The sequence below is a fragment of the Microcaecilia unicolor genome, chromosome 5, assembly GCF_901765095.1.
Source record: "Microcaecilia unicolor chromosome 5, aMicUni1.1, whole genome shotgun sequence".
NCBI classification, from domain to species: Eukaryota; Metazoa; Chordata; class Amphibia; order Gymnophiona; family Siphonopidae; genus Microcaecilia; species Microcaecilia unicolor.
Genome location: NC_044035.1, coordinates 78,266,341 through 78,289,313, shown reverse-complemented (window position 1 = coordinate 78,289,313; position 22,973 = coordinate 78,266,341). Strand labels below are relative to the sequence as shown.

The 22,973-nt window shown below is 41.8% G+C and overlaps 1 protein-coding gene across 3 annotated transcripts in view; it reads left to right on the top strand.

Moving 5' to 3' along the window:
- The window catches only part of IDE (insulin degrading enzyme), a 441,269-nt gene that overhangs the window by 208,763 nt on the left and 209,533 nt on the right, over positions 1–22,973 (top strand). For all 3 annotated transcript variants that reach the window (XM_030203006.1, XM_030203005.1, XM_030203004.1), the window contains exon 12: positions 17,674–17,776. In XM_030203006.1, coding sequence (XP_030058866.1) covers positions 17,674–17,776 — 103 coding nt within the window. The remainder of the gene's footprint in view (positions 1–17,673; positions 17,777–22,973) is intronic.

Here is a 22,973-nt window from a genome sequence, read left to right as displayed (position 1 = left end):
TTTCCCAAAGATATGTACAAATAACACTCAGACATTTAGTATAGGTAATTAGATACTTATTTTTTATTTGTATACTGGAGTTCGATATATCTCTTCATACAGTTGCCAGGAATCAGGGATACAGTATAGAAGCCAGGAATCAATTGTACAGCATATTAATTATTACTATTATAATTTCTGTATTTGTACCCCACATTTTCCATTCAAAATTGTTGTATCAATGTGGCTTACATTTTACATTAGTTAAACATATATTGCATTGTTGTTGGAAGTGTCCGTGTGTCTTTATCCAGTTTCTGATTGTAGTTCTTTGTGGTGTTTTTTATTATTGTCCAGTGGTATCGAATACTGATTTGCTGAAAAAGTGGGCTTTCAGGTGTTTTCAGAAAGTTAGGTAGTCGGTCATGTGTTTTAGGATTTTCAGTAGTGTATTCCATATCTTGGGGGCAGATGTATGTGAAGTTGGTTGAATATGCAGATTTTTATTTTATGCCTTGACATTTTGGGAAGTGTAGAGTGAGATAGGTTTTTGCGCTTTTTATTGCCGTGGGACCAGACGGGATCCACCCCAGGATATTGCGGGAGCTCAGAGAGGTTCTGGCGGGTCCTCTTAAAGATTTGTTTAATAAATCATTGGAAACTGGAGAGGTTCCGTGGGATTGGAGAATGGCGGATGTGGTCCCTCTTCACAAAAGTGGTGATAGGGAAGAAGCTGGAAACTACAGGCCAGTAAGCCTCACTTCGATTATTGGAAAAGTAATGGAAGCGATGCTGAAGGAAAGGATAGTGAATTTCCTGGAAGCCAATAAGTTGCAAGATCCGAGACAACATGGTTTTACCAAAGGGAAATCGTGCCAAACGAATCTCATTGAATTCTTTGACTGGGTGAATGGAGCATTAAATCAGGGATGTGATATAGACGTAATCTACCTAGATTTCAGCAAGGCTTTTGACACGGTTCCCCACAGACAGCTCTTGAACAAACTGGACGGGCTGAAGATAGGACCCAAAGTGGTGAACTGGATTAGGAACTGGTTGACGGACAGACACCAGAGGGTGGTGGTAAATGGAATTCGCTCGGAGGAGGGAAAGGTGAGTAGTGGAGTGCCTCAGGGATCGGTGCTGGGACCGATTTCTGTTCAATATATTTGTGAGTGACATTGCTGAAGGGTTAGAAGGTAAAGTTTGCCTTTTTGCGGATGATACTAAGATTTGTAACAGAGTGGACACCCGGGAGGGAGTGGAAAACATGAAAAAGGATCTGTGGAAGCTAGAAGAATGGTCTAAGGTCTGGTAATTAAAATTCAATGCGAAGAAATGCAAAGTGATGCACTTAGGGAGGGAACTCTGTGGTCATGTAGGGAAAAGGAGAAAATACCTGCATTGTGACAGGTAGCCAGGAAAGCCTTTTACTGACCAGATAGGGGTGGGGAGAGGAAACCTGCCTTTAGCCACCTAACTTTAAACAATGGAGCTTTATAAGTAGGGAAGGAATGTGAGGAATCTGTGTTTTACTTTGACTTAACTCAGCATGCTGTTTAGGGCTTTTACAAAGAGTATGCAGTTTAAAAAGGAAATTCTTCATACTATTATACTTAGTATAATACACTAAACTAGGCTGTTGCACTAATAACATAGTGATACTATGCTAGAGTACATGTGTTTGTGTGTGTATATGTATGTATATATAATGCAAGCCAAAAACAGGCAATTTGGTACTACTTAGGAGATCGCCTAACTTCCACATAGATTGCTGCTGTTTCCACCAACCATCTAAGTTAAAGGGCTGTATCGGACAGCATAAATGTCAGTCTTATTTTTATGTGATGTCGCTTATGCAGTGAATATCGCAATATTGCACTTAACCGCATAAGAGCTGGCTGTATAAATCTGGATAGTCAATACTGGTGCCCAGATATGGCCCGGTATTGATTATCTAGGAATAATGGTGGTGATGGCTGAATGTCTACCCCATTAGATTTTTACTCCAAACTATTATTTCTAATGGATGCCATGATAATGATATGAATTGTGTAGCATTCTTTTTGACAATATTTTATTTATCATAACAGGTAGAGTAGAAGGCCTTTCCTCCACTTTAAGGCTTTGTGTTTCCAGATACAGGGTTCTACTAAAAGGCACATCCAGTCATTTATAAAAGCTGAAACATTTTATTTTTCACAATTTTTTATTGATGGTAACAAATATAGAACATTACAAACTTAAGGCAAGCATATCTGGTAGTTATATAATATGTGTTATGATTGTTGGAAGGAATTCCTCTAAAGCTATTTTTTCCTGGTTCATATGCCACTAGATGGTGTAGAAACATTGTCATAAACCTTGGTTGAACATTTAAAATGTATTCATTTTACTTCCTGTTAAAAGGTTATCTATTTAAACTATATTTAGTTTCAACAATTTTATTGATGACAAAATATAAGCATCTCATCTCATACAGTAAAGAAAGTAACAAACTCACAAACACAGTACTGAAAAACTCCATCATCCATTATTTGTACTGTGGGCAAGTCACTTAACCCTCCATTGCCCCAGGTACAAAATAAGTACCTGTATTTATGTAAACCACTTTGAATGTAGTTGCAAAATACCACAGAAAGGCGGTATATCAAGTCCCATTTCCCTTCCCTTCTCTACCAGTTAGACCCCCCCCCCCCACCTGCCCAAATTAGTCAGAGACCTTCAAGCTGATGACCCACCACCAATAACCAGATCCCTCACCCTCAAAGACTACTTACCCCTTTCCCCTCCCAAATTTCCCATTACCTTCCCAAGCAACACCATTGAGAAAATATTTATTTAAAACATGTATATGATTAATATTTCATTACACAAGTTAGGTTTTCTTGTGTTTAGTTGTTTTTGAAACCACTTATGTTACAAAATCCAGGATGGTATATGCTACATAGCTTTTCTTAAACCTAATTTACATAGTTTTAACAGGTGGCCATGCCTCCAGTTCTCCAGTTCACCTACTGTCTGCTCACTTCTCACCTTCTTTGATAACATCACTGGATGTTTTGATGATATCACAGCAAGTGATCATCAGCCATGCCCCCAAAACATTATAGGAACACCCCCTAATTATGGTCATTTTGATATTGTGTCCAAGATGACGGCCTCCATGGATGTCCACATGGAGCATGATGGCCATCTTTGCCCACTCTCTTGATGACTGTGCTTCTGGGTTAAGTCATGTAAGAGGAGCTACCATACTATGAAGCTTATGCAACATGAAAGACACTTTTTTTTCTTTTTTTTATTACACAGCATGCAAAAGTCTGAAAAGTCTCTCTCTCTCTCTCTCTCTCTCTCTCTCTCTCTCTCTCTCTCTCTCTCTCTCTTTCACAGCTATCCAAAAAACTGCTGACACACAGGCACATAGAGCAAGGGCAAAAGTGAAAGTTGTTGAGAGACCTTTTTCAGTGTCTGTCTCTCCCTTTCTCTGTTAAAGTAGATGGGGGTCACCGAAAGATGGCTACTTTCACTCCCTCTGGACCTCCACTATGACCCATGCCCAGTAATGGCAGCATATGGTCTGTGAGTCAGTGGATGTTCCCAGGCCCTAACTCTCTTCCTGTGTGGGCTTCTTGTTAGAATGGAAATACATACAGAGTACTGGAGTCTGTGACTTCATACTGGTCCACATGGTCCTATGCTGACTTCCCCTGTTGTTGCCACCAGTGCTGCTGCCATTGCTGTCTCCCTGTTTCGTATGAGTATAGGGAAGAAGTGAATGAGTGAAGGAAAGGGAGTGAGATCCATTATTTTTTTTCAGTCATCACCTAGGGTCACATACATTTCTAAGTGTTATAATGGAGTCATATTGGATAAAGGTTTGGTGAGTACTGCTCTATATGAAACATAGGAGTCTAAAAGCACCAAAGCAGGTGGTCCTACTTGTTGTTTTATCTTCTATATGAAACACAGACATTTGACAAGCCGCAATCTTGTTTTCTGTGCACCGAGACACACTAAGATGTATGAATCCTGCAGCTTTTTGGAAGAATCAGGCATTCCAGCCAAGTACATCTCTTGGCCAGGTGTAAGGGCTGCTGCGTCAAAAGTTTAGTTTTCAATCCTTTTTCCCCCACACCCTTCAGACAGAGAGTAATTCCAGCCTATGGAAAAAAAACAAGGCAAGATATTGGAGAAGCACTTCCCCAAAGCTGGCAGAGAAAATCCTAGAGTTCACATCTTTTGCCTTTTTTATTTTTCTCTGAAACAGCCTTCATACCTCCTCCCCTTTGATAAGGTGGGGACAATCCCCACATCCCAGCCCTTCTCTTTCCTATAAATCCCTGTTGCCAGCACTTGTGCTTATGAAGATAAACAGTTTTTTCTTAAGAAACTGTAGAATTTCACAGGTTGCTTTCTTTTTCTTGAGCTGTTTGCACACATGTAGATAACTAATTAACATTTTGTTTTGTCCATTGTTGCGTTTATAAACTTTTTACAGGGAATAAGAGTATTTTTGTTTCGTACAATGAAGAATTTCTGTTCCCAGTCTACTTTCTCAGTTTTGAACATTAAAAAACAATGCCAAAGTTTATTTACATAGAGCACATAAGGTTAAAAAAAAAAAGTGGAAGAGCATTTTGTAAATTTTAGTCAGCAGACAAGAGGGTTTTAAATATTATCAGGATCAATGTTTAGCTATTGGAGATTCAGCATTTTTTAAAATGCTGACTTCTACTGGCTAAATTAGGGCCTGGCACTGAATATGTAGGCTTCTCTGGTTACTGACACTGAATATACAAGTACAGCTGGTATTCAGTGCCATACTGGCATAGTTGACCAGGCAAAATTAAGACCACTATTTATACAGTCTAAATGGCTGGCTAGCTATATGAGCATTAACTGGTCAGTGTGAATATTCAGTGGTACTGACCTGCTCAGTGCAGCTTAATTGGACGGGAGCCTCTCCTACTTGGTTAAATCGTTTTGAATATCGACCCCATTGTTTTTAAGTTTTAGTCATGGGACAAGCCTGGACATGTCTAGCTGGAGAAGCCCACAAGGGTTACCCCATCAGCAGCTCTAACCTGCCCAGTCTGGTTTGTAGTATTATGCAGACCCATATTCTTTCCCAAAAGAGGAATCTCAGTGTATGGGAAGAGTTTATCAAACCTTGGCCATAGCAGCTTTGTGGTACTCTGTAGCAGGTTAGGTGTGCCCTAATGCCATTATAGAATGCCCTAAGCCTGCTTCATTGTCTCTCCTAAATTTAGGTGCCACTTTATAGAATTGCCCCCTAAGTGGTTTGCTCAAGATTTCAAGGAGCATCAGTGGAATCTGAACCTCAGTTTTTCTGGTTCTCAGCCTGATGCTCTAACCAAAAGACTACACCTCCACTCCTAAATTAGTTCCAGCTCCAAAAATTCCTTTAACAAGGCCTATCATAAATTAAAATAGAGCTATCTGTCTACAGCCACACTCGTGTTAATTTGAATACTCTTGGATGAAGAATTGAGTTATTTGTGGTGAATTAAAAGCAAAGGTGTAAACACACTGAACACAGAACTGCTGAAGTGATTCAAAGGTACAAATTGAGGAAAGGCTGTAAGAAAATTTCGGTGTGTTTTGAATATCCCTTTGGATGCAGTTAGATCATCATTATAAGTTTAAATTGATTATTAAATTTAAAAAACAGGCTGTACAATTCAACATATCATAATTCCAGGTTATAAGTCTCTCTTTAGTGTAGATTGTAGGGACCAAAAACGGTTAAAAGAAAGATAAAGGTGACACATAAGTTGCTCTTTTGTACAAAATGCAGCAAAACATACTGTGCCGGCAGTTTGAGTCCCACTGAATACCATCTGAATAGCAATTTTTACTTGAGATGTACAGTAAATACCAGTAGTATTAAAAATGTTGAAAAGTGCTTGGTTAGTATCATATAAATTAATATTTCAGTATTACTGGTATTCAAGTTATCCTGTGAATGCAATAGTAATTGAGGAAGAGCTGTGAACCAAAGACAGTACCAGTACTGAATGGTATATCTACAGTAAGGTCTAAGAGGAGGCATAGTAACGTAGTAGATAACGGCAGGTAAAGACCTGTATGGTCCATCCAGTTTGCCCAACAAGATAAACTCATAGCATAAGGTATGATGTGATGCTATATATGCATACTTGATCTTGATTTGTCCTAGCCATTTTCAGGACATAAACCTGAAAGTCTTGTCTAGAAGTCTGCCTGGCACGGGCCTTGTTCTCCAACTTGTGAAGTTGTCAACGAAGCTCCATTCCAGCCCATCCAAATCTGTCCAGCCACGATCAGGGCACAGACTGTAGAATTCTTCCCAGTACTAGCTTTGCTTCCCAGTTGATTGGTGTTGCCATCTAATCACCACTAAGGTTGTTTGGTTCCTTTGTTTATCCCATGCATTTCTGAATTCCATTACTGTTTTCAACTCCACCACCCCCTGTGGGTGGGCATTCCAGGTATCTACCACCCTTTCCGTGAAAAAGTACTTCCTCACATTATTCTTGAGTCTGCCCCCCTGCATCCTCAATTCATGTCCTCTAGTTCTACCACCTTCCCGTGTCTGGAAAAGCTTTGTTTGTAGACTAATACCTTTCAAATATTTGAATGTCTGTATCATATCACCCCTGTCTCTCTATTACTGCACTTTTACATCACATTAGTATTTGAACATTAGCTCTTTAAAACTTTGATTACCAGTAGCAACGATATGCAGACTACAGTAACTACTGGTAATTTAGCCAAAATCTGGCTTAAACTACATGTGCAATACTACAGAAAGTCTGTTTTCTATGACAATAATTACTGTGCCGGTAATCCAAGTTTAAAAATCAGTATACCGTTCTGCATATGATGTATGATTCTTACCGATATGGGGCTTGAGGTTTGTATGCCTGTGTTGTAAGGTGCCAGTAAATCAGCAACCAAACTGATGGAAGTGGCTGTACCATATGTGATGGAAATTTCTGACCTCTTTCACAGTTACACTGAGGATCAGAACTTTAAGGATTTTTAGAAAATGATGTCATAGACTGTTGTGAACTTTCACCTGAGGATGAAAGATTTTTTTGAAAGCGATGTCATAGACTGATAATATGCTTTCTTAACTTTTCCTGGATCTGTTTTCTGTGCACAGTGGAACAAGTCAGAGCATCAGCATTGGCAACAAATTACCGATATGTAAATTTCGTATATAAGTCGCTCCTTTGCATAAGTTGCACCCACAAGTTCTTACCTAAAAATCTGCTACTGAGGGGAGGAAGTGATGACAGTGACCCTAATGGCTTCTTGAACTTAGAGCTCCGCACAGCCCAAAGAATTATCTTTTTATATCCTCTTCCATTGATTTGATTGACTATACATATAAATTTGGATCACCTAAAACGAGACAGTGACACTAGATTGAGTATGGCAACAAGTGAATGCATTAACTTCCAAGAATTTGCTTATCAGTAATTAGACACCACTAGTACAGGGGCGGCCAAGATGGCTGCGGCGGGGCCTATCTTAGCAGACCAGTCCTTGGAAAATAACTTGGAGAGCCTTCACACTCAACTTTTAACAGGACAACAGCCACCTCCTCGCGATGAAATTGAGAATAGATGAAAGAGATAAAGTTGGATCTGATGGTGATATGCTCGTAACTTGCAACTTTAGTGGCATACCTCCAGGGCAAGATCTCTGAGTTAGGCATTCGTGTGGAGGAAATTGAGATGGGTTTAGAAAACCATACTGAGGCCACTATGACTGCAGCAACCATGGAGACTTAATTAGCAGACAAGGTTGAGGACCTTGAAAATCGAAGCAGACGCTGTATTCTGCGCTTACGTGGCCTATCAGAATCACCTGAATATAACAGCTGTGAAGGTTATCAAAAAGATTGTAAGCACACTTTTTATTCTTTTCTTTTTTTTAATCAGAAGCTCAAGACCAATGGACCCTACAGAGAAAATAATCAAATGAGCCCACCGGGCGATGGGTGGGCCCAGAGCAAATGTGGCAAAAGATATCATTGCATGTTTTGCTGAATTTAAGATTTAAGGAGTTGATTCTAGCCATGGCAAGAACTATGGATCATGTGGTCTAGGACTCATATGCTACTGAGATATTAGCCGCAGCCACCATGAAACACTGTAATGAATGTAAACCAACTGCGAGAGAAAAATATTAAATGTAAATGGCAGCATCCTTTTGCACTTGCTTTCTATTATAAGGGCAAACTGCATCAAGTGAAACCGAGAGAGGAGGCGCTATTAATATTGGAGAATGATCCAAAAAGTGATTTGCCATTAAACTCTGCTTCCACTATGGCTACCATCTCACTGAAATCTCGCCCTAAGTAGCAACAATTAATTGGTGGCAAGAGACTATTTATCCAACAACATTCTGCGGTCAAAGTTCCATCTGGAAGTCCTACATGAGATATGGAGTCTGGTAGTAATGGATTAATTTTTCTATAGAAATATTCTATACATTGGATCCGGTCTTGGTTGTATTCAAGGCTGTTTTTCATCCATTTTAAAGAGGATCTATATAACTTTTTTAACTTTTATGTGCTTCACGGGCTATAGAACTGCGCAGTTCACCACTTCTGGCTAGCAGGCTCTGAGAAGACCATGCTGGCATATCTAAACTTGGGGTTGGGTTGGGTTTGATGCTACTTCACAAATTTGATTGTATATTTAATGATGAGGGTGTATTTTACTCCTGTATATATTATGTCTGTTATTCTCTGCTTCATACATGAATGACATAATAAGGAACTTAATACCACAATCAAACAACTCCTACTTTTTAGAGGCAACTCATCTAAAGGAAGATATTTGTTTTATTTAGGAAACTCACTTTTTGCGGCAGCATTAACACTTATTATTGCAGCATAACTTCCCACTGGTATACTTAATCTCTAATAAACTGCATAAGAAAAAAAAAACAATGGAATGAGAATATTTATCTTCTGCATTCTGCCAAGCCAGCTGCAGAAGGTGATTAAAGATGTAGAGGGACATTATAGTCTACTGATTGTGACATTCAAACAGTATCCATTTACCTTTCTAAATGTGTATGTTCTAAATACTAATCAAGGAGAGTTTTATGTTAAACTTACACTTCTGTTACGGAAGCATAAAATGGGATGATTGGTAGTTAGAGGGGACTAACTTGACTCCCAACTCTGGGTTCGATAACTCAACAGGAGAAGTACACTGTGCCCAAGGGAGTATTTTTTTCGCACATTGGGACCTGTTAGACCTCTGGAGGCCTTCTCACCTTCTCAAAAGAGACTATACTTTTTTCTCTCAAACCTATTGTACTTACTCATGCATTGATCTCTGGCTGGGAGATATTTATTTATTTATTTATTTATTGCATTTGTTTCCCACATTTTCCCACCTATTTGCAGGCTCAGTGTTATTCAGCAGCAAGTATGAGAGATCTCTGTAGTTTAGTTCACTTGATATATCACCTTTCAACAACTGTAACCAAAGTGGTTTACAACTAAATACACAGTCACACTTTGTCAGGTCATGCACCTCTCACTATGGTTTTGACATTTCCCTTGCTACAGGCTATAGCCAGACATTGGAAACTAAGTGGTGCTCTACTTTTGGACCCCACTAATATAGAAAATCTAGAGAAAGACTTTATGGAATATTTGTCTATTAGATAACCCTGAGTTTTTACCCCTATGATTTTGTGGGAAGGTCTGAAAGTGGTGATGTGTGGGAAAATTTATATTGTTACAGGCTTATAATAGAAAAAAGAAATTAGGTCAAAATAATTTGTTGAAGGGTTTATTGAAGAATACTGTACTGACTAGAAAAAAAGGAAAAAACCAGGACAGGGGAACTCTAGCTTGGAGCAACAGCTTCATGCTGGTAGAGTGCAACTACAAGACTTGGAGCTGGCGGACATTATGAGGGAATGCAGAGGACTAGACCAATATATTTTGAATTTGGAAATCGAGCTAGCCACTTGTTAGCTCATTATCTAAAAAAAAAAAAGCAGCACCTATGTAATTATGTCGCAAACATTATGGTCTAGAATGGAGCTATATATTGCTCTTTATACACCTGAATCCATACTTTCCCAGGAATCTGTCAAAACCTATAGTAGTTGAGGAAACTCTTTGGGCAATTGTAAACTTACCTTAAGGAAGAGCTCCTGGTAAGAATGGATACACAAATAAGTTTTATAAATGCTATAAAAATACTTAGTTCCCTTATTAAACAAAGTCTTTAACACTATAAACATACACTGAGTTGCCTTACTTAATGGTGCCTGGCTGCCATTACTATTATCCCTAAACTGGGCAAGGACCCTCTTTATTGTGCCTCTTATAGGCCTATCTCCCTACTTGGGACTGATTATAAAATATTTACCAAAATACTGGCAGAAAGGCTCCAGAGCTATATGCCTAAGTTGGTTGCGGAGGATCAGGCCAGCTTTATAACTGGTAAACAGACCTTTGATAACATACGTAGTGCATTTACATATATTTTATGAGGCAGGTCAGTCTTAGAACCTTCTTTACTACTCTCTATTGATGCAGAAAAGGCTTTTGTTAGTCTGCTGGCCTTATCGTTTTGGGATCTTGGGTAAATTTGGCGTATTTGGTACATTTATGGGATGGATTCACTCTTTATACAAGCCACTGGCTGATCTTTTATATAAATGGTACATATTCAGCAAAATTTGAGATACATAGAGGAACCAGATAAGGATGTTCTTTATTTCCCTGCTCTTTGCTTTATCCATTAAACCCCTTGCTCAGTTAATTCAGGCTAACAATACTATAACAAGAATACACTGTGGTGGGGAAATGCACATACTTGTCTAATTCGCTGATGATGTACTGCTAACTTTACCAGCCCTGGACACTTCACTGGCACAAGTTGTTACTACTTTACAATGGTATGGAGCAGTGTCTGGTTTCCCCGGATCACCAATAGAACCCTTTTTAAAAATCGGCGTCACATTGGCTACCCTCCAATCTTCAGGTACTACAGACAATTTTAACGACAGGTTACATGTTACTTACAACAGATCAGCAATTTCATGCTTCAGTTCTTTGAGTACCCATGGATGTATGCCATCCGGTCCAGGTGATTTACTACTCTTTGTCAATTTGGCTCAGTATATCTTCCAGGTTCACTGAGATTTCTTTAAATTCCTCCGCATCATCACCCTTGAAAGCCATTTCTGGTACGGGCAGATCTCTTACATCATCTTCTGTAAAGACAGAAGCAAAGAATTCATTCAGTTTCTTCACTATGGCCTTATCCTCCCTGAGCACCCCTGTTGCTCCTTCATGATCTAACGGTGCCACGGATTCCCTCACAGGCTTTCTGCTTCTGAAGTACCTGAAAAAGTTGTTTCTGTGAGTTTTAGCCTCTGCAGCAAGTTTCTCTTCATATTTTTCTTTAGCCTTGTTAATTAATGCTTTGCATTTGACTTGCCAGTGCTTATGTTGCTTCTTATTTTCTTCGTTTGGGTCCTTTTTCCATTCTTTGAAGGACAATCTTTTGGCTGTAATGGCCTCTTTTTCTTATTTTTTTATTTTATTTGGTACATTTGTATCTCACATTTTCCCACCTATTTTAAGGCTCAATCTACCTTTTAACCACGCTGTCTGACGTTTTCTCTTCTTTCCACCTTTGCAAATATGTGGAATGCATCTGAACTGAGCTTCCAAGATGGTATTTTTGAATAACGTCCACACCTGATTTAGTGTCCTAACCCTTGCAGTCGATCCTTTTAGTTTCTTTTTAACCATTTTCCTCATTTTATTATAGTCACCCTTTCGAAAATTAAATGCAACTACAGTAATTTCTTTTGCGGGTTCATCCCAGATAGTAGCTCAAATTTGACCATGTTATGATCACTGTTTCCCAGGGGACCCAACACCGCCACTTCTCACACTATGCCCTGCACGCTACCAAGGACCAGATCCAAAATGGCTTCCCCTCTCGTCAGGTCCTGGACCAGTTGCTGCAAGAAACAGTCATTTATTACATGTAGAAATTTTATCTCTCTGGCACTTGTGTAGCATTTATCCAGTCAATATTGGGGTAATTGAGATTGCCCATTATTATAGCATTGCCCAGTTTTCCAGCTTTCCTAATCTCTGTAAACATTTCTTCATCCGTCTGTTTGTTCTGTCCCGGTGGACAGTAGTACTACCCTACAAGAATACTCCTTCCCTTCACTCATGGAATTTCTATCCATAATGATTCCACGCTGTTATCTGTGTCACGTGAAATGTTTATTTTATGTGACTCAATTCCCTCTTTAACATATAGCACAACCCCCCCCCCCCCTTCCAATTTGATCCTCTCTATCATTGTGATACAATTTGTACCCTGTTGAAGTTGAAGGGGACAAATGTAACAAAACAAAATGGTCCAGGACTAAAACCAGGTGCCTTAAATGACCAGATGACCACTGGAACAAATCAGGAGTGAACTCTCAATTCCCCCCCCCCCCCCCCCCCCCCAGGTTCACTGACCTCCTTCCCTCTCAAAAAAATGTTAATAAAATATGACTTCACCAGCCTCTATGCAGATGTTAGGTCTAACAGACCTAACTTAGAGCAGCATGCAGGTCCCTGGAGTAGTATAGTGGTTGGCGCAGTACACAGTGGGGGGATCAAGTTTGCTGTCTCCCTCTACCTGTCACACTTGTGGTGGAAACTGTGACCCCTCCCAAGGTCAGCAAAACCCTACTGTACCCACATATATTTGCACCCATAAGGGCTATTGTAGTGGTATACAGTGGGAGCGGTAGGTTTTGGGTGGGTTTTGGAGGGCTCAGTGGACAAGATAAGAGAGCAAAGGTGAAATGTGTACCTTAGAGCATTTTTATGAAGTGCACAGAAGTACTCTCTAGGGTGCCCCATTTCTCTCCTGAGATGTCTGGGGACCAGTCTACTAACAAGTGCTGGCGACTCCTACATCCCAATGGCATGAATCTCTACATTTTGCACCTATTCAGGTTTGTTTGTTTGTTTGTTTTTCGAAAATGGACCAAAAAGCAAAATGTTCAAATCGCAAAACCTTGTTCAAAATGGTATGTTCAAAAATAAAAAAGGTAGACATTTTTCTTTTTTGAAAATGACCTTCTTACTATTCAGATTTTGGATGTTTTATGCAAAACGTCCAAAATCAGATTTAGACGTATCAAAAATGACCTTTGATGTGATTTATTAAACTTGTTAATCAGTTGATTTGTGTCTCTCCAACTAACTTTATAAAGGTCATTCCAAATCATGTCTACTGGGACCCCATCTGTGCTAGAACTAAAATTCAAAAGTTCCACTAACTGTCTACTGATAAATTGTAACCTAATGTTTAAAAATCTTTCCCTAAAAAATTGTGCTAATTGCTCTACTGAAGGAACAAAATCAGAAGATGTAGACAAATATATTAGGTACTTAGGTATAAAGCTCTCCTGGTCTTATGTGTACCTTTTTACTCTTAATTTCTCAACACAGTTACGGGAACTTCTGAGAGAACTGGAATGCTGGGAAGGTCTTAATCTTTCTTGGTTGGGAAGAATTCATGCAGTGAAAATGATTACGTTGCCTAAACTTTTATGGCTTTTTACAGTCCTTCCCATTTCCATCCCTAAAAGGTTTTTCATAACTCTAAATAGAAAGGTTTTTCATTTTATCTGCCTAAAGAAACCTTCCAGAGTTAATAAATAAACCAGAACAAGCAGTAAGAGGGTATTGGAGTTCCAAATGTTATGCTGTATTATATGGCAGCCCAATTTCACTTTTTGACAGAATGGTTACAAGTTACCTCTAAGCCATGACTTTGAGTAGAATATTATTTGACTGATATTTCTCTCTGGGCTGCCCCTTGGCTCCCAAAGCCTCAATTCTTAGCTTTAGCTCGAAAATTTAATGTTTTAATGACATGTCCGTTAACTTGGAGACAGTGTCATACTCTGATGTTCCCTGATACACGCTATTTCCTCTCCACTCCTATACTATATACATTTGGTAATAAGTCTGAAGTTTCCATAGGAACTTAAAAACAATTGGCAACTTGTTCGCTCTGTACCCTAGGACAGATTTGGGAGGATGGGGAAATGATGCCTTGGGAAGAGCTTAAAGAAAAATATGGTTTAATTCAAAATGATGTTTTTTTCGTATGGACAAGTTAGAGATCTGATTTATAGAAGAGCAAAAGGGAGAGCTTGCTCTATCTGAAACTTTGCCTAAACAAGCATTAAGGGGGGGGGGGACCAAGTAGAGGGGCAATATCTTGCTTATATCAGGTGTTGTTATAGCAAACTACTCCGATATTACTTTATACTGTTAAAGGGGAAGCTAACTTGCATCAAACTTTATGACTATAACACTTGGGGAAAAAATCTTTAAAAAGTATTAAAAGTAGCTATAGCTACCCCTTTGATACAAAATGGGTACACAATGCTGTACAGATGGTATTATACCTCAGTCCATTTTGTACCAGACAAGAAATGCACAATGATGGAGAGAGTGTGAAATGCAGGGAGATTTCTACCATATTTGGTGGACATGTCCTAAGGATGACACTCATACCAATCAAGCAGGGGTTTCACCTAGGCAGTGTAAAAATACAGTTTAAAACTAGGCATCCCTTGGCTTCCTACCACCCTTCACCGGGTCAAGATGATCCTGGCTACCCTAGGAGGTTGCCTCATCCAGGTGAAAGCAAACATCTTCCATCCAGGGCTGCAAGTTGCGAGGCAGAGATATTAATTGGTAGAGTTTGACACAAGTACAGCAGTTTAGGAAGAACCACCATCTTACAAATGGCAATCCTTCCCATCCAAGTGTGGTTCAGTTTCTGTCACCTATCAGAACTAGTTCAGCAGCTAGCTTTTTCAAATCCATTGGGATATTTACACCCAAGTATTATATGAGGGTTGATGCCCAAGTAAAAGGACATGTACCCTTCAGAGTCTGAAAAATTCCACCTGGAAGGTTAATATTTAAAAGCTCAGACTTGATAGCATTCATTTTAAAGCCATACATGCTACAATATCTAGAAAGTTAGGGCAGTTAAAGCTGTAAGAGACCCCTGTTTTTGGCTAACAGTAAGTAAGATATTGTCAGCAAATTGAGAAATAGCTCTTCATGCCCAACTACAGCCCCATGAATGTCAAGGTACGGTCTCTTCAAATAAAGCAAACAAAAGAAGTGATAAGGAGTACCCCTGTTGCGTACCCCTTGCCAATGGGAAGAACTCAGAGTAGTCCCCATTCACCCTAATATGGGCCTGAGGAGCGCTATAAAGTTCCTGTATCCAATGGCAAAAGTGAGGGCCAAAATCCATATGCCTAAGACTGCAGGCAAGAAAACCCACTTGACCCAATCAAAAGCCTTCTCGTCATTAATGGTAAGTAGGACTTTCGGGTTCTGGGTCATCCAAGGGTTCTCCTAACATTATCACCCGTTGTCCTCCCAGTATAAAACCACATTGGTCTTCTCCTACAATGGAATCAATCACCCCTTTCAGTCTAGAAGCAAGCACTTTCGCCAACAACTTAGCATCTAGGTTTAACAAAGATATGTGCCTGTAGGAGCTACCCAGGGTATGGTCCTTCATAGGCTTAGGTAAGACCAGCACCCCCACCTCCAGCATAGATGGTGGGAGAGGGTATTCTCACAGCACAGAATTAAATGTGGTACCCAATATAGGAGTTAAGAAACCAGAACATTTCTTATAGAATTTGGAGAAAAGGCCATCAAGTCCTGGTCACTTGCCCGGCTTCAGGAATGATACAGCTGCCTTCACCTCTTCCACAGTAATGTACTCTATCCAAAGATGCTTGCTGGATTGCTGTTAGCTGCAGAAGGGCGGCTTCAGTCAAAAATGCAGCTACGTTATTAGGGGGGAGGGGATTAGGACTTTTAAGTTGATTATAGAACACTGTTATGCTGCGTATCAGATTAAGCATGATGTAATAAGATGTACAAGACAAACCAAGCACACATGTACATAGGGAAAGTATTGTGATCTTTTATTGTTATGCTATTGTATGAAAAAAGTCTTAAAATAAAAAGTTGGGAAAAAAATGCAGCTACGTTGCTGTCAGAAGGATGCACGAATACAGGGTCTGATAGTGCTGGAGTGTTTTCTAAACGGGACAGCAAACTACTACTATTTTTAATACTCCACAGCAACATGCTTCAATTCATAAAATATCCAGAAAGATCCCACTTATGTTTTATCAAATAGAAATCACCCAACAGGGCCCATTTCACCATCTGTACGTTTTCCTCAGAGGTAGGCAGTGTTTCAAAAGTGTTTTCCACCACCATAACCATTTAACATGTCTTCCGGAACTGTTTTACTGCTGGATATTTTATGAATTGAAGTGCATTGTGGAGTATTAAAAATAAAGCAAGATCTGATTGGACGTTACGAAAAAAGTGGGGGGTTTAAGGACAAATAATTGATAACGGAACCTATTCACAGCGGTAGCGGTGGTTCTCTTCTGCAATGTCTGTTTCCCCTTTTCTATAAGTAGAGTGACAGTAGAGCTCCAAGTCCAGGCTAACAAGATAAGCTAGATTACGTTTTACACTCATTACATGCCAAAACCTGTCGTTTCTTTATCTACAGCATTAGCAAAATTCGGCCCTTTCTGAATAAGCTACCAGAACCCTTATCCACACCCTAGTCGCCTCTCGCTTGGATTATTGCAATTTACTTCTCACTGGTCTTCCACTCAGCCATCTCTCTCCTCTCCAGTCTGTCCAAAATTCTGCAGCACAACTTATTTTCCATCAGAATCGTTTTACCCACACTAGCCCACTCCTCAAATCACTTCACTGGCTCCCTGTCCGCTTCCGCATACAGTTTAAACTTCTCTTACTGACCTTTAAATGCATCCACTCTGCAGTCCCCCCATTACATCTCCACTCTTATCTCTCTCTACATTCCTCCCTGTGAATTCAGCTCACTGGACAAATCTCTCTTGTCGTCCCCCTTCTCCTCCACTGCTAACTCCAGGCTTCATTCCTTTTCTCTCGCGGCATCTTATGCCTGGAATAGACTTCCTGGACCTATACGTCTAGCTCCATCTCTACCTGTTTTCAAATCTATGCTGAAAGCCCACCTCTTCACTGCTGCTTTTAGCTCCTAGCTACTACTCTGTTGCCCTCCCCTTGTCCCTTTCTTCCTTCTCACCCATTACTCTTCATCACCTATTACTTCATTACCCATTACTTTTCATCACCCGTATCTGTCTTGTCTGTCTGTATTATTTAGATTGTAAGCTCTTTTGAGCAGGGACTGTCTCTTTGTGTTAGATGTTCAGCGCTGCATGCGTCTGGTAGCGCTATACAAATGATAATAATAATAATACATGCAGTGAAAGTAGCTCTTCCCTAGGGAGCTCAAAAAGGGAATCCACTACATCCTGTATATGCAATAGGGTAAAATTAGAACTGGTTCAGCTATTCTTACTAGTCATGGTGCTCTGTGAATACCCTTGCAATAATGTCTGTTTGTGTCACTGTAATGTAAGGTTTTCTCTTTCTCTTACCCCCCCCCCCCCTTCCTTCATTGTGTCTTTTTTCCACACTTTGACTAGATAAGCATTACCCATCAAATGCCATTACATAAAATCACTTGTTCATATTTGTTTCCTTCTCTAATTTAGCGTGGCAGTAGTCTCAAAGTCTTTTGAAGGAAAAACAGAGCAGACTGAAGGCTGGTATGGAACACAGTACGAACAGGAAAAACTATCTGAGGATGTTCTTAAGGTTTGTTAAAATAATGGCTGGATTAAGAAGGTTTTTAATTATGAAACATATTTAAATCCCTTTCCTATTACTAACAATCTGCTTTAACGTTAAAGAAAAAAAAAAGACGAAAGACCAGGCAATTTGTAGAAAACAGCACGTCATATTAGAGTTTAAATACACACTATACCAGTCCCTCCATTAAATTTATTAAAACCACCCTGCTAAATTATTGAAGATGATTTATGAGGGTGTCAGAAGGAAGAACAGGCTTCATTTTGAATGAAGCAGTTGGATTCAGAGTTCTGCATGAATTATATTCAGTTTTGTTTACTACAAAATCTATACAACTACTCATGTAACTTAAAAATTGACTTTCTCTGTTGGAATCTCTAGAAGGTTACCGACAAATTGGTAGACTTCTCTGGAGTACCGCAGCCTTTATATCGTCCATAACCAATCAAGGTTAACTTTAAAAGTAAAGAGTAGCTTATATCAACAGTGTTTGCTTATTTAAATTAACAGCAGCAGGGTATTTTATGTAAATTGAAATGTGTATTTGCCTGTAATGAGTTTTTGAAAACATAGGGCTCCTTTTACAAAGCAGCACTACCGATTAGCATGCGCTGAATGGGAAAAGGTCCATGAGAGATGAACGGGCTACTCTGTGTTCAGCGCGCTGCTTTGTAAAAGGAGCCCATAGTTTTTCACACATCTTAACTGACGTGCATATTTATGTACATATACATATGTATTTAGCCCTTTTAATGTGGGATCTTTAAAAAGTATGAAGACTAAAACCACCTTATACTGCTGATGAAGCAAGTGAAGTTCGTTGTCGGTAGATGACTAGCTCTTCTCCGAGGACAGGCTGCTTGTTCTCACATGTGCGTCGGCGTCCACGGCGGCCCCAGGAACGGAGATTTTCCCAGTAAAATCCAGAAAACTTTGCGACAGCCAGCAGAGTGCGGGACGGACACACTGCGCGGCCATCTTCCCGCCTCAGTTTTTCTTTTTCCGCGGTGGAGAGTGGATGCGTGTTGGTCTCCCTCAGGCCCTATAAAAGACCTGGCGTTCTTTTACCGCTTTCTTTTTGTTTTATGTCACCTTTTTTGTCTTTCTTTTTTCCAGTTAAAAAAAAAAAAGGAAACCCTCTTTTCTCTTAGTTTTTCCCCTGTTAAGTTTCCTTTCGCTTCCGTTGCGGCCTTCTTGGGCCGCCCGTCCACGGTGCTCCCTTTTTGTGCCCTCGATCGGCACAATCGAGCCTTTTGATTTTTCCGCTGATGTCATCGAAGCTTCCCAGTGGCTTCAAGAAGTGTGCTCGGAGCCAGCGGTCGATCTCAGGCACTGACTCGCACTCCTGGTGCATCCAGTGCCCTGGGCCCGACCATCGCCCAGACACTTGCAAGTTGTGTCTGAGTTTGAAAAAACGGACACAGGCGTCAAGACTCATTCCTCAGCATCGACGTCGTCATCGGTACCGAGGTCGGTGGCATCGATATCGGCACCGGGGATGGCATCGACATCGGGAGTGCAGGTAATGGCTGTCCGGACATCACCACTAGCTGGGAGCAGCGAGCCGTCGAGTGGGTCTCCACCTGTCTCAAAGGCTTCTGCTGTGCAGGCCCACCAGGACCGACTGCTGTCGGACCCGACCCCGAGGAGGCATGTGGATTCCACGTCCTCATCGGTACCGAGGAGTACCGGTGACGTGCTTCGAGCGAAGACAAAGAAGCATCGGCACTGGTCTCCTTTGAGGCACGGTACCGGGAGCTCTGGGGCGTCGAAGGATTCGGCACCTGGAAAGCGTCGACACCGAGAGGAGTGCTCACCATCCATAGAAGAGGTGTTGGTGCGTCGATCTTCGGACAGCCCGGTACCACCTCCCAGGCCTCCACAGATTCCACCATCGACTTCTGTACCGGTCCCACAGCCTTCCTCAACAGTGACTCTGGAGGAGAGCATCTGAACCATTTTTCCAGGCCTTCTGGAAAGGCTGCTACATCAGCCTGCCTCGGTACCGGGGGTGCTTGCGCCCTCAGTACTGTCGATGAAAGCGGCAGCTGGCTCCATGCCTGTGGTGAGGTCCACGATTCCGGTACCGCTTGCGGCATCGGCCTCGGCTGCCACCCAGGTCAACTCCCTGTCAACATAGTTAGAGGGAGCTTCATCGCCGCCAGCATGGGAGTCGACTTCTCAGCATCGCCATTGAGGACGTGGTTCCTCGGCATCAAGACGGGCCCGTTTTCGGACTGCAGTTCGAGAACTCTTGTCCAATACTGAGGAGGATGCCTCCTGGGATGAAGGGGAATATCCTAGATATTTCTCTTCCGAGGAGTCTTGTGGTCTTCCTTCTGATCCCACTCCTTCACCTGAGAGGAAGCTTTCTCTGCCGGAGAGTCTCTCCTCGTCATTTGTCCGGGAAATGTCTGTGGGCATTCCCTTCCTGGTGGTAACTGAGGATGAGCCCAGGACTGAGATGCTCGAGGTCCTTGACTATCCTTCACCACCTAAGGAGTCGTCCACTGCTCCTTTGCATAATGTCCTTAAGGAGACATTGCTTCGGAACTGGATGAAACCGCTCAGTAATCCCACCATTCCCAAAAAAGCTGAGTCCCAATATCGGATTCACGGAGAACCTGAGTTGATGAGGTCGCAGTTACCTCACGACTCTATGGTTGTGGATTCCGCTCTCAAGAGAGCCCAGGAGTACTTAGGGATTTTGCCTTGGCGCCCCCGGGGCGAGAAGGTAGGACTTTAGACTCTTTTGGGAGGAAGGCCTATCAGTCCTCTAAGCTCGTGTCCAAAATTCAGTCTTACCAGCTCTACACGAGCATCCGCATGCGGAACAATGTAAAGTAACTGGCGGACTTGTTGGACAAGCTCCCTCCGGAGCACGCCAGGCCTTTTCAGGAGGTGGTCAGGCAGCTGAAGGTGTGTTGCAAATTCCTGTCCAGGGGTGCTTATGACACTTTTGATGTTGCATGCCTCTGACCTAGACAGTTGAACCCAGCAGCGGCTTGCAGATGTTCCTTGCTGGGGGGATAATATTTTTGGCGAGAAAGTCGAGCAGGTGGTAGAGCAGCTCCACCAGTGGGAAACCGCCCTCGACAAGCTCTCCCACCGGGTGCCTTCAGCATCTACCTCAACAGGTAGACATTTTTTCCGGGGAAGGAGGACTGCTCCCTATTCTTACAATAAACGTAGGTACAATCCACCTTCCCGACAGCCTTCTCAGGCTCAGCCCCAGCGCGCTCGTTCAATAGATCTTCCGGGAGTGGGGCACCCCCTCGGTGGTTCGTTTTGCCACACAGATCAATCACAAGGTCCCTCAGTTCTGTTCCAGACTTCAGGCCCACGACAGACTACTACTACTAATAGCATTTATATAGCGCTACCAGACACACGCAGCGCTGTACATTTGACATAGAGAGAGCGTCAGATGCCTTTTTCCTGCATTGGGGGAAGGGCCTTCTGTATGCATATCCTCCCATACCTCTGGTGGGGAAGACTTTGCTGAAACTCAAGCAAGATTGCGAAACCATGATTCTGATTGCTCCCTTTTGGCCGCGTCAGATCTGGTTCCCTCTTCTTCTGGAGTTGTCCTCCAAAGAACCGTGGAGATTGGCGTGTTTTCCAACCCTCAGAACGAGGGGGCGCTTTTGCATCCCAACCTCCAGTCTCTGGCCCTCACAGCCTGGATGTTGAGAGCGTAGAATTTGCCTCCTTGGGTCTTTCTGAGGGTGTCTCCCAAGTCTTGCTTCCAGGAAAGATTCCACAAAGAGGTGTTACTCTTTTAAATGGAGGAGGTTTGCCATCTGGTGTGACAGCAAGGCCCTGGATCCTTGCTCTTGTCCTACACAGACCCTTCTTGAATACCTTCTACACTTTAATAAATGCTGCATTTCATCCAGCATATGTTTGTATATCCATATGCTAACTCTTGCTATGGCTTTCCCTCACTATGTCAGAGCACCCCTGTCACCTCAAACGTATACATCCCCCCACCCCACAGGACTCTTAAGAGCCCTTTGGAAATGATAGCCACACACACTAGTAGTCATGTGTGCCGCCCCCCCCCCTGGGGGGGGGCCAGCAAGAGGGGAATGTAGAAATATACTGTCACTTGCTCTCAGTAAAATACAGGCCAATGGCTCAGGGTAAGAGCTAGGCCTCTTAAAATCAAGAATCATCTCTGATGCAAAATATATTTCACTGCAGCTCAAGCTGAAATGAGTTCCCAGAGAGCTGGCAAGGGAAGGGGGATTTGCGCTTGTCAACAATCCTGGGACTGGCACCTGCGAGACGTCATGAGCTAAGATGTTTTGGCTAATGCAAGTTGGTAGAGGGCCAGGTGCAAGTAGAGGGAGGGGGAGCTGAGGAGGACAAAATTACCTATGACGTTATTTCTTCGCAGATGTTGTCCTAAACATAATTTGTTTGTACTTAGGGCTTGAGAATATGTGAAGTCATTCTTATCAACTGATAAGGGCCAAGAGCTCTGGTGAGAAAGCTAGGGTCCTTTGGAGTGAATAGGGTCAAAATGGTATAAAAAGGGGAGTCAGAAGGGTATTAAGATCAGAAGACTCCAGAAGGCTGGGGAGAGAGGACGTGTCGTGAAGAGCTGTTCCACTACGTGAATGCCTGATTTGCCTGTACTGCTATTGGTGAGATTGTAATAAACTTATATCCCAGTGAGTCCTTCTGATTATGGAGCTTGTCAGTGCCCAGTCTATACTATTATATCTACTGAATACTGGGTTTCTTTCTAATTAAGGAGCCTGCTGCTGCTCTGTGTAAAACTGTCATGAGCAGATACAAGGTTGAGGTAATTAAGTATTTTTAGGGAACATGCAATCCTTATCAGGATAGTGGAAAGCTCATGGCTTCCGCTGCGTAACAGAGGTGGCAGACCTAATTATTAATCATCTTGTCAGAGTCTGGTCTCAAGACCAAGTCCGTAAGAGTTCATCTTAGTGCGATTAGTGCTTACCATCAACGTGTGGAAGGACAGCCTTTAGTTGTAAGCTTCATGAGAGGTTTGCTTTTGTCAAAGCCCCCTGTCAAACCTCCACCAGTGTCATGGGATCTTAACGTCGTCCTCACCCAGCTGATGAAACCTCCTTTTGAGCCACTGGATTCCTGCCATCTGAAGTATTTGACTTGGAAGGTCATTTTCTTGGTGGCTGTTACTTCAGCTCGTAGAATCAGTGAGCTT